Source organism: Lepidochelys kempii, chromosome 4 (assembly GCF_965140285.1).
Source record: "Lepidochelys kempii isolate rLepKem1 chromosome 4, rLepKem1.hap1, whole genome shotgun sequence".
Classification (NCBI taxonomy): Eukaryota; Metazoa; Chordata; order Testudines; family Cheloniidae; genus Lepidochelys; species Lepidochelys kempii.
Window position 1 is genome coordinate 141,882,719 of NC_136383.1, and position 10,930 is coordinate 141,893,648.

The 10,930-nt window shown below is 67.4% G+C and overlaps 1 protein-coding gene across 1 annotated transcript; it reads right to left on the minus strand.

The window, feature by feature from the left end:
- Positions 1 to 5,268: 5,268 nt before the first annotated feature.
- On the minus strand, positions 5,269 to 8,889 carry LBX2 (ladybird homeobox 2). Its single transcript, XM_073343215.1, has 2 exons — positions 8,565 to 8,889; positions 5,269 to 5,633 (listed from the first exon to the last, which is right to left on the minus strand). The coding sequence occupies exons 1-2, from the start codon at positions 8,887 to 8,889 to the stop codon at positions 5,269 to 5,271; spliced, it is 690 nt and encodes a 229-aa protein (XP_073199316.1).
- Between the last annotated feature and the right edge of the window lie 2,041 nt (positions 8,890 to 10,930).

Here is a 10,930-nt window from a genome sequence, read left to right on the forward strand (position 1 = left end):
CATGGTCCAGGTACTGGGGCCCACAAAAGATTAATCCGGCCCTGGGTTTGGCCATCCCTAGCCCAGCTGTAACTTGCTGCTCTCTGTGGTAGCCAAGGCCTGGCTACGCCGTGGTCCAGGCACCGGCCCTGCCGACGGGTGGGGACACAGGGACACTGGCCGCGGGGCTCGCAGCGCGCGGGGTGGTGCCGGCGGGGCCAAGGCTGCCAGGCCAGCATGCGGAAGCCCTGGCCGTGCAGGAAGAGCGTGTCCAGCAGGGCCGGTGCAGTGCCTCCCAAATGTCAGGCAAACCTTCCTAGCGGGCCCATTGACTCTTCTGCCCTGGGCAGGGCCATTCCTGGGGAAGGGTGAATCGGGGCGACCGCACTGGGCCCCACGCTTTGGGGGGCCCTGTGGGCTGGCGTGATCGGCCAGTGCGCTCCGTCCAGGAAGTGACACATTCGTCACTTCCGCTCTGGGCCCCGCACCCCCCCGGCGCTGCCTGGTTATCCGGTGGGGGGAAGGGTTGTTTCGCTTCGCAGAGATCCAGGGGTGACTGCACCTGGCTGGGGCCTGGGGACGAAGACAATGGCCTGGACGTTGGGTACCTGGCAACTGTCCCTGGATGGTCCCCCCACCATGGGAGCCGGCCGGGTGTGAGCAGCTAGAGGACAAAGGGCTGAGGAGGGGCCCGGTGGGGTGGTTCCACGGGGGCGGCTGCAGGCAGGAGAGAGTTTCTGCACCCCACGGGGACTAAAGGGGTCGGGGGCTCGGGGCTAGACCAGCTCCCATGTCACCAGCAGAATTGGTAGCTAGGGTCTGCCAGGCAGGACACCTGTGCCAGGCATACTGCCTCCCGGCTCTGCCCTCCGGGACACTGGTGCAGCCCCACTGAGGCCTGGCACGGGGCCTACGGTTGGGGTGAATTTAGCCCGGGCCCGCGGCTAAGCCGGTTCCAGGCTGGCTTGTTGCAGGGCCCGGGCGCGTGCACGGCACCTGGCTCTCCAAGGCCTCACACCTGTCACATTAAACCCGATTCCCTGCAGCGGCTGGTCAAAGGCACTTTCAGAGCGAAATCTCATTGCTCAGCCCCCAGCTGTTCCCACTGCAGGGCTCAGGCGGAGTGGAGGCGGGCGGAGAATTCAATTAAAACCAAGCAAATCCTGGCAGAGGCTTGGCTCTGTTTGAACGCTCACGCCTGGGGAATTCCGCAAGGGGCATTGCTAGCCTCCAGCCTGGGCGGGGACACGGTGCCAGGCCGCGCCCTGCGCTTTGGTGGGTACCCAGCGCCCAGCCGAAGGGTGAGGTCTGCCCAGCGCCATGGACCTGAGCAGCCCTGGGGTCACATCGCCAGCCAAGTCCCCCGTGGGTTACTGGCCTCTCCGGCACCCCTCCCTTAGCCAGCCTGCTCGAGGAGGGGTCGCATGGGCGTCCTCAGGGACCTGTGCAGGGCTTGGCGTGATCACTGCCAGCCAGCCCGCCGGGTGTCCCCAGGCCCCTGCCGGGGCAGAGCAGCTGAGGGAGGGGGCACCCCAGTGGCCGCAGTGCGTGGGAGGGGCCTGCTGGAGCGCACATGTGTATTGCATAAGGGCTCCGGGCTCCCAATTCAATTGAAATCACTTTTTTGGCATGACAAGATAGAAACGGTGCCAGATTTAATCCATCACGCGAGGCTGGAACGTGGCCCTCTGCCCCCCATGCTGCAGTAATGCGGTTACCCTAACGCGTCGCCCAGAAACCGGCTCCCCGCCCCGCCTTCCACCCGTGGCACGCAGAGGGCCACAGGAGCGTCTGCTGCAGGTCCAGGGACACACACGGACACACAGGGACACACACGGACACACTCACACACAGCCACACACACACGGACACACACACGGACACACTCACACACAGCCACACACACACGGACACACATGCACTCGGACACACTCACACACAGCCACACGCACACGGACACACTCACACACAGCCACACACACACGGACACAAACGCACTCGGACACACTCACACACAGCCACACACACATGGACACACTCACACACAGCCACACGCACACGGACACACACACGGACACACTCACACACAGCCACACACATGCACTCTGATGCACATTCACTGACACAGACACCGAGGCACACACACTAATACACCGCCACTCACACGGACACACACGCACTCGGACACATACACTCACTGACACACACATTGACACAGACACACTGACATGCACACGTGCACACTGTGACACACACACACACACACATACACTGACACACACCTGGACACACATGCAGTCTGACAGAGACACACACAGACGCGCACACACACTGACACATGCCCTCTGACACAATCACACTCAGTGACACACATTGAAACACACACAGAGATACACACATGCCTTGACACACACAGACTGTCACACATGCACTTTGACACACCCAGACTCACTGACACACCCAGACACACAGGCACTGACACACACTCTGACACAATCACATTCAGTAACACACATGAACTCTGACACACTCACGTTCACTTACACACCCAGACACACTGACACACACACTGAGACACACACACACTGAGACACACACTCCAGCACACACACTGACAGACACTGACACACACAGGCACTGACGCACACACTGACCCGCACGCTCACACACACCCGCACGCTCACACACACGCTAGTGTGTTGGGAAGAGCTGCGCTTCCTGTGGAGGAAAGAGGACTCCCTGCCTGGAGAAGCCCCCAGAAGGGGGACGGGGAGGGAACAGAGCAGGAAGGGGGAGCTAGAGCCCCCCAAGCCCAGGGCCTCCTGGGGCCTTGTCCTGCGGCCAGTGGCCGGCCCAGATGCCAGCTCCTGCCACGCTGCTCTGCTTTGAGGTCACTCAGTTCACTCAGCAGCAGCCTCAGTTTCCCCCGGGCTGCCCGCGGAGCCTGGGGTGACTCCTGGCGGCTGGGGCCAGCCTGAGGCCTGTTGTCCTCTGTCCAGTTCGCCCCCCCGCTCCGAGCCGGGGCTGGCTGAGGCCAGTGGGTTGGGGCTCCCTGGCGCGCCCCCATCCCGCTGGCCACGTGTGAGTCCCACGGGCCATTGGTCACCCACCCAGCCATGAGAGCCCAGACATGGCCCTGCCAGCACCGCCTGCCCCATGGCCTGGCCACCAAGCGGCGGGGGTCGGGGGGGGGCTCTCCTGGGCCAGGGGAGCAGAGAAGGAGCTCGGTTAGCGGAGCCCAGCAACAGAGCCAGAGAGAACAAAGGGGCTGGAGCCATGACAGCCAGAAAGAGAAACAATAGGAAAGGGACGGTCACGTCAGGGCGGGGGCGGGGGGGGCGGAGCAACAGGAATCGGAGGGGGAGGGGGATCCTTCCCTCCTAGGCAGGGGCCCATGGTCAAGTGACATGGGGGGAGGCTGAGCGCCCTGATCTCCGGGGGGGGGCGGCCCCAGGGTGCTCTGGTCTGGGGGGGCTCTGATATGGGGAGGAAGGGCTCTGATCTCGGTGGGGAGCCTCTGATCTCCGGGGGAGCCGCCCCAGGGCGCTCTGATCCCCTCCCGGGGGGGGGCCCGCGAAGCTTGGCCGAGGCCCCCCGCTCCCCCTGCCGCGAGGGGCGAACAAAGGGCCTTGACACCCCCGCTGCCTGCGCCCCCCCCAACAGCCTCTGCGAAGTACTACCCATGGGCCGCGGCTGGAGAAAGGCGGGGGGAGCCCGTGGTGGGTCCACAGATACCCCCGCAGGCCCGGGGCCGGCCGCAGATGCTGGGGGGTGGGCAGCTGCGCCCCCCCGGATTAATCACCCGCCTGGCGGGGCTGCGGGGACTCGCAAACCATATGGAGCCTGGCCGGCTCCTAATCGAACCGCTGAGGGAGCCGACACGCCTGGAGAGGAGGCCGCGGCCCGACGCCGCGGGGGAGGGTCCGACCCGGCCATGGGGGGCCGCCCCCGCTCCGCACGGTCACCCCGGTCCGAAAGTGCCTCTCGCCCGGCAGCAATAAGGCCCGCAGCCGGCTGTGAATAAGGTGTCTCCATTTATTCAAACTATATACACCCAAAAGGGGGGGCGGGCCCAGGCCCACTCACCCTCCCCGGGGGGAGAGCCAGGAGCAGGGGCCGGAACTGCGGACCACGGAGGGGGGCCGGGCGCCCCCCTGGTTCCTTTCACCGACTCCCAGAGCCCCCCGTTCTCACTGAGCCGCTCCCCCCAGGCCAGCCCCCCCCCCCAGCCCGCGGCAGGGAGCAGCCCAGAGATAGGGACACACCCGACGGGATCAGACGACACTATAAAATAAAATAAAATAAAATAAAATAAAATAAAATAAAATTGCACCAATTCCCCCGCGAGGGCGACTGGAGGGGGCGGGGGCCAGGGCAGGTCTGGGGAGGTGGGTACCCCCCGCCCGGGGAGGAGGCAAGGCGGGGTGGGGAGGAGGAGGGAGTAGGTGGGGTGTACCCTTGCGCGGGGGTGAGGAGAAGGGGGTAGGTAGGAAAGGCGGTTTGGTGTGGGTGGGTACCCCACGCCTGGGGGGGGGAAGAGAAGGAGAGGTAGGCAGGGGTACTCGTTCCCGGGGGTGGGCACGCAGGGGGGGGTGTGGCTAGGGTACGGTAGGGACGGATGGGGTCGGGGAAGGGTATCCCGCGCCCCGGGGGAGGGGGCAAGAGGAGGGGAAGGCAGGAGGAAGGGTACCCGCGCCTGGGGGCGGGGGAAAGAGGGGGTTGGCGGGGGTGGTAGAAAAGTACCAGGCCCCTGGAGAAGGAGGAAGGGGTGGGGGTGGGGAAGGATACCCCGGGCCCTGAGCTGGGAAAGAGGTGGGGGTAGGCGGGGGAAGGGTATCCCGGCCCCGGTGGGGTAGGCGAGGGAAGGAGGGGGTAGGCGGGGGAAGGGTATCCCGGCCCCGGTGGGGTAGGCGAGGGAAGGAGGGGGCAGGCGGGGGGGAGGGTACCCGCCAGAAGGGGGGAAGAGGTGGGGGGAAGGAGCGGGGAAGGATATCCCGGGCCCAGAGGGGGGGAAGCCCTGCGGGGAAGCGGGGGGCAGGTGGGACGAAGGGTACCGTTCCCCGAGGGGGGAAGGGGTGGGGGTAGGCGGGGGAAGGAGGGGGCAGGCGGGGGGAAGGGTTCCCGCGCCCTGGGGGGGGTAGGCACAGGGGGCTCCCCCCTCAGTGAGGTGTATTTGGTAAGTCCTAGGCTCTCAGTACAGAGGGGCGCAGGCAGGGGGCCCGGCCCGGCCCCCCAAACCGGCTGCCTGGAGGGTCCCCGCCGCGGGCCCCGGGCGCTCGGCCCCTGCCCCTAGTCGTCCACCTCGATCTCCTCCTCAGAGCAGGGCTCGGGGCCCGGGGGCTCGCCGAGCTCGGCCATGCCCGCCAGGCTCTCCAGGGCGGCCGGCGGCAGCTTCTTGAGCGACTCCACGTCGGCCTTCATCTCCTCCAGGTCCCGCTTGAGCTTGGCGCGGCGGTTCTGGAACCAGGTGATCACCTGCGCGTTGCTCAGCCCCAGCTGCTGCGCCAGGTGGTCGCGGTCGGCCGGCGCCAGGTACTTCTGGTAGAGGAAGCGCCGCTCCAGCTCGTGGAGCTGGTGGCTGGTGAAGGCCGTGCGCGACTTGCGCCGCTTCTTGGAGGCCGGCCGCGGCCCGAAGGCGCCCAGCGGGTCGCGACCTGCGAGGGGAGAGGGAGAGGCGGTCAGGGCGGCTGCTGGCCGGGGGCACCTTCCCTGCACCCGCCCCCAGCCGGGGCCTTTTCCTCGGCGCCCCGCGGCCATGGGGACGCGGCTCCGGCTCCCTGTGGCGCGGCCTGCGAGCCCCCCACACGCTGCTCTGGGCCCTCGGCCCCAGATACGGCACCTCGCAGCCCGGGCTCATTTCGGCTGGGGGGGGGGAGAAGAAACCCCCTCCCCCGCTCTGTGGGGAACAAAGAAATCCGGGGCCCGGGAAAGCAGCTGAGATGGGGGCAGCGGGGCGGGAGGGAGAACTGGGGCAGGGCCCCGCCGGCGCTGGGGTCTCGCACCCACGGCCTCCCTCTGCCCGTTTGCGGCGGACCCAGCGCGTCTGCCCTTCTCCCCCTGCAGCCCCGAGGCCTGTCCATGAACCCCGCGGCCCCGGGGAGCGGCCCCGTTCCGTAGCGCTGGGGGCTGTGCCCCGCACCCGCTGCCAGGGGCAGAGCCGGCTGCTGTGACTTGTCCCGCTCCCTGGACTTCACCGGGGCTGGGGCAGCTCGCAGCAGCGGCGGATCTGGCCCTGCGGGCAGCCCGCGGATTGTCCTTCGGGCTGAGGCCGGGCCAGCGGCGAGGGGCCGCGGACAACTGGAGACAAACTAGGCGAAGACACTGGAGTGACCCGAAATCTCCCGGCCCGGCCCAGACTGACACAGACGCTCCCGGCCTCGGCGAAACTCTCTTCTCCGCGCGGATTCATGTCCAGGCGCCGCAGCCCTGTAGCCCGGACCCAGGCAGGGCGCGGGTGCAATGCGGGGAGCGAGCCGGGGCTGGGGGTTGCGGGGACAGGGGCCGGCGGCCAATCTCGCTCTAACACACCGCGGTCGCTGCGCTGGTTACAATCCGTGCGTGTATTCGCCGACTCTGAAACGAAAATCCCCTGGCTTAGAGACCCAGGCCGGTTTAAAACAGCCCGCACGTTTCCTCCTCTTTCTTCCGTTTTAGAAATCCGGGCGCGTTTACTTGGGAAGTAAAATCTCCCCGAGGAGACCGCTGCGGTGGCTTCTGCCCCGGACCGTCCCCGGGCGCCCGACAGAGTAACGGGCCCCGGCTGACGATCTGAGACGCGTTTGTGCAGAAGACCGAATATTGGGTCTTTCTGTCGGCTAGCAAGGCGTCTGTCCCGACACCGCGCTCCAGCGGGTACGAAACAGACCCGCTGGGGAGACCGGAGACCGGTGTGCGGGGACCGGATTGTCTGAAAAGGTCGGGCACGTTCGAGTCTCTTCCTGAACTTTCGGAGGGGCGCGCAGGGGGATTTCTCGGCAGTAATGTGCTGGCTCCGATACAGTGAATACACCCCGCTCTGCCTGTAAACCCGCAAGCGGGAAAATACAGCAGGACTCAGCGGGTTCGTATGAGCTTAAGGGGTCCTGCGGAAGAAACGATTTTAGACACCCCTTGGCCGGTGTCTGCCAGTGGATTGGGTAGTTTCAGCGCACCCCGCGAGCTGAGTCGAATCACACATTTCCCGGGACCCGGGTCGATTGGGTGTGCCAGGTAGAAAGTCCGAAATAAACTAGACGATGCGGGTTAGCGCGGGATTTCTCGCGTCCCGCAGTCTATTTGCTGCAGCTCCTTGGCGGCGCATCCCTGGCTGCTCGTGCGGCGAGTTACGCCGGGCTCTGTTCGGAATACAGACGTGTGCGTGAGTCTCAGAAAAACGAAAACGTGGTGGAATACGCGGGGCTCTGACCGCAAATTCAGAGCCCGCGTTTCGCACCGCTCGGCCCGGGAGAGCGGACTCCAGCGCGCGTTAGTGTAAATCTCGGTGTTCTCACGCGGGCTGCGGAACAAAACTTTGTCCCAGCGACACGCGGAGTATGTATTTAACCGGTCCAGTTATTGTAACGACGTCTGTGTAAACCGAAACGGGAACCTGCCGCTCATTCCTTCGCGTTGGGAGGGTGCAGCCCCGCGGAGAAGCGCTCGGCAGCTGCACGGACATCGCTGGGATCCGTCTGCCGGGGTCGGTCTGTCTGGTTGTCCGTGGGTCGGTCTGTCTAGGAAGCGGGGAAGGAGTCTTCCACGCAGACAAGCCCCGGCGCAAGCTAAGGCAGCGGCTCGCGCCCTTTCCCGGCCGCGGAGCCGCTCCGGAGTCTGATCTGTCTGGGGCACCCCAAATCCCAAAGCCAGAGCTAAGGATACAGAAGCGTCCCTGCTCACCGGCACCGAACAATGGCTGCCTTCCTCATTGTTACCACGGAATTACAAAATAAATCCGTTGGACTAGAAATAGGGCGCTTACATTTCAGCCTACAGCGGCAAAAGCAAGCCATTGTCTGGAGGAAATGTTCGGTTGTCCTGGCTTCGCTGGTGCTTTTGTTGTCCCTGTTGGACAACTAGGCAAATCTCTAGAGAGTTGCTGTCCCCCTGGCAGACCCCTGCGTACCCCCGGGGTACACGAACCACCCGGCTGAGGATCTCGAAAACTCAGCCCCGTCTCTCTAGCTTCCCCGCTCCAAGCGCGCAGGCCCCGGTCCCTGCGACTTTCCCCTGCTCGACTTTCCCCAGGGCTGCATTTCGTTCCCTGGCCGCTCTGGCTGCAGCCCCAGCCCGGCCCGGTTTCACCCTTACCGGCCGTTGCAGGAACTCCCCTGCCCCGGGCGCTTTCGCTTTCTCCGGGACCGAAGTGTCCCAGGCCCCGGGCTGGAGCGCCGCGGGGCCGCCAGGGTCCCGGAAAGAGCCCGGTGCGATTCGGGGTCGCCTCCCCTTCCCTTCTCCCAGGGATCGGCCGGGTCACCGCGGTGCTCCCCGCCTGGCAGCCAGGGTCGGCAAGGCCCGGCTGGGGAGCGGGCAGGGCCAGGAGCCCAGGGGGGGCTGCCCTGGCCCTGCTTTCCCCGGGCCCCTGTCCCGCCCCGGCCGCGCCCCGGTACCTTCCGCAGCCTGCAGCACGTTCACCTCCAGCCCCTGGAAAGTTTTGCTGGCCAGCTCCTCCAGGGCGCAGAGCGGGGAGGACGGGGCAGGCACGCCGTTCCGGGGCGCTCCGGAGTCGGCCGCTTTGTCCAGCAGCCGAGGCGAGGGGGCGCAGGGCGCTTTCCGCACCGACGGCTTGCTCAGGATGTCCTCGATGCTGAACGGGGTCAGCGGCTTGTTGGAGTTGGCCGGGGGCGGCAGCTGGTCCAGCGGGCTCCTCCGCCTCTCCTGGCCGGAGGGATACAAGAGGGGGCCCGCCGCCTTCCCTTCCTTGGCGGAGGTCATGGCCCCAAAAGAGGGGTGCGCCCGCCAGCCCCCGGGCTCCTGGCTCCGCGTCCTCCGCCGGGCAGGGGCTCAACAGCCCCCCCGGGCCATGGGGCCGGGTCCCCCCTAGGAGACTCCGCTCCTGGGCTCCCAGCCTCCGCCCCACTCCAGCTGCTGCCAACTCTCACACTTCCCCGAGTCCCCCCGGCGCGGGCCTAGGAGCGAGGGCGGCGCGGGGCCCGGCGCGCCGGGCTCCCAGCTCCGGGGCTCCCCCCAGCTCCCCGCTAACGAGTCACTGCTGATTCGGAGAGATCAGTTCTCGCCAAAGCTTCCCCCTGGCTGGCCCGGCGCTGGAGCCTTAAAGGGACAGGGCCAGAGTCACTAATTGGGCACCGGGGTAGGAGGAGCCTCAGCTGGAGTGTTAGCAAAGTTTGGGAGTGGGAGGGGGACCCCCCTTACAAGGCCCCGCTGCGGGGGGGTCCCCGAGGCTCAGGCCCCGCTGCGGGGGGGTCCCCGAGGCTCAGGCCCTGCGGGGAGGGGGGCGGTCCCGAGGACCAGGCCCAAGAAGCCCTTTGCAGACACAAGCGGCCCAGTTGGTCGGGAGCCCGAACCCGCGGCCTCTTGACCTGGGATCCCCGCAGAGCTCACGGCCCCCCCTCCACGGCGGTACCGCCGGCCAGAGCTCACGGCGCGGCTGGGGTTAGGGAGCCGCAAAGCGGCCTGGCCCAGGCCCTTCGGCTCTGTCCGGCTGAGCCCCACTAGGTGCCGGGAGCTCGGTCTGGCGGCTTGTGGGAGGCCTCGCTTTCCGGGCCCCCGGGGACCCGCTGCCCCGGGCCTCGCTCTGCACACGCCCAGCGCCTGAGCACTCCGGGCCGGCTCCGGCGGCGGGATGGGAGCTGTGCTCGGGCCCCCGGAGCTCTGCGGGCAGCGGTTCCCAGCGCGCCCGGCTGCGCTGCTGGCCTCGGGGTCAAGGAGGCTCTTGCGGGGGCGACCGTCCCTGTCCTGGGAGCCAGCGCGGGCGGGGCGGGCCGGGCCGACCCTGGCTGGTGGCCACTGCTGTTCTCGGGCCGTTACCGACAAATCGGCGAGCGGAGCCGGGCTGGGCCAGGCGCCCCGCGGACCCTAGCGTCCAGGGGCGGGATCGGGGCCGTTTGGGCTCAGGCGCTCGCCCCTTCGCCGCAGCGGCTTTGTCCGGAGGCTCCTGGCAGCCGCTCTCCGCCTCGCTCCGGCGGGGCCCTGGCTCGGCCTCCGCCGGGGTTAGCTGCACGCGGGGCTCCCGGCTGTTGGCGGGTTAGTGCCGGGGCTCCGGGTCCTTGTCAGCCTCCCCGGTGGTGGCGCGTCTGACCCGGGCCCGGGGGCGACCCGGGGCGGCCCGGGCTCTGCCCGTAGCTGCCCTGCGGCTGTCGCGAGTGGGACTTGGGTCGTGTGGACCCCATGAGCGACCGAGCCGTCCCTGCTCGCCGCCTGCCCCTTCCAGCCCTCGGGTGGGAGCCGCGGCTGCAGCCTGCCGAGCCCCAGGCCCGGGCCCAGCCTCCCCCGGCGCCCCGGCCTCTCCAGCCCGCTCGCTAATGCAAGGCAGACCCGGCCCCAGCCATATAAAAGGCGAGCGATAAAAGGCGAGCGATAAAAGGCTTTTCCTGGACTATCGTAAAGAGCTTTTCAAAGTTCCTGCGGCCGGCGGGCCCGGGCCATGTGCGGCGCGTCTGGGCCGCGCCTCCCCTCCCCACTGCAGCCGGGTGCTCGGCTCCCTCCTGCGGCCCTTCACCCCGGCTTCCCCGTCCCCCCTGCGGGGCTTCTGCCGTCCCAGAAATTTATTAGCTCCCTTGCTCTAAATGCCCCATAAAAGCGCAGGGGCCGCCGCGTCTGGCAGTGATTAGGGCTCCGGGCCCGGGGCTCTGCGCTGGTTTTGGGTTTCAGTGAGCGGCCCGGCTATAAACCCGCTTACAAATAGCTTTATGATCCAGCGCACTTGTAAACCCCCCTGCGCTGCGCCAGCTGGGCCGGCAGCCGGGGACCCGCGGCCAGGCTGTCTGGGGCCGGGACACACACAGAGCGCGCCCGG

Bases quoted from the DNA above. Each gene is read 5' to 3' on its own strand.
- LBX2 (XM_073343215.1), bottom strand. From the start codon at position 8,889: ATGACCTCCGCCAAGGAAGGGAAGGCGGCGGGCCCCCTCTTGTATCCC. The intron at 5,634-8,564 runs GTACCGGGGCGC...CTCCCCTCGCAG, and splicing joins CGTGCTGCAGGCTGCGGAAG to GTCGCGACCCGCTGGGCGCC.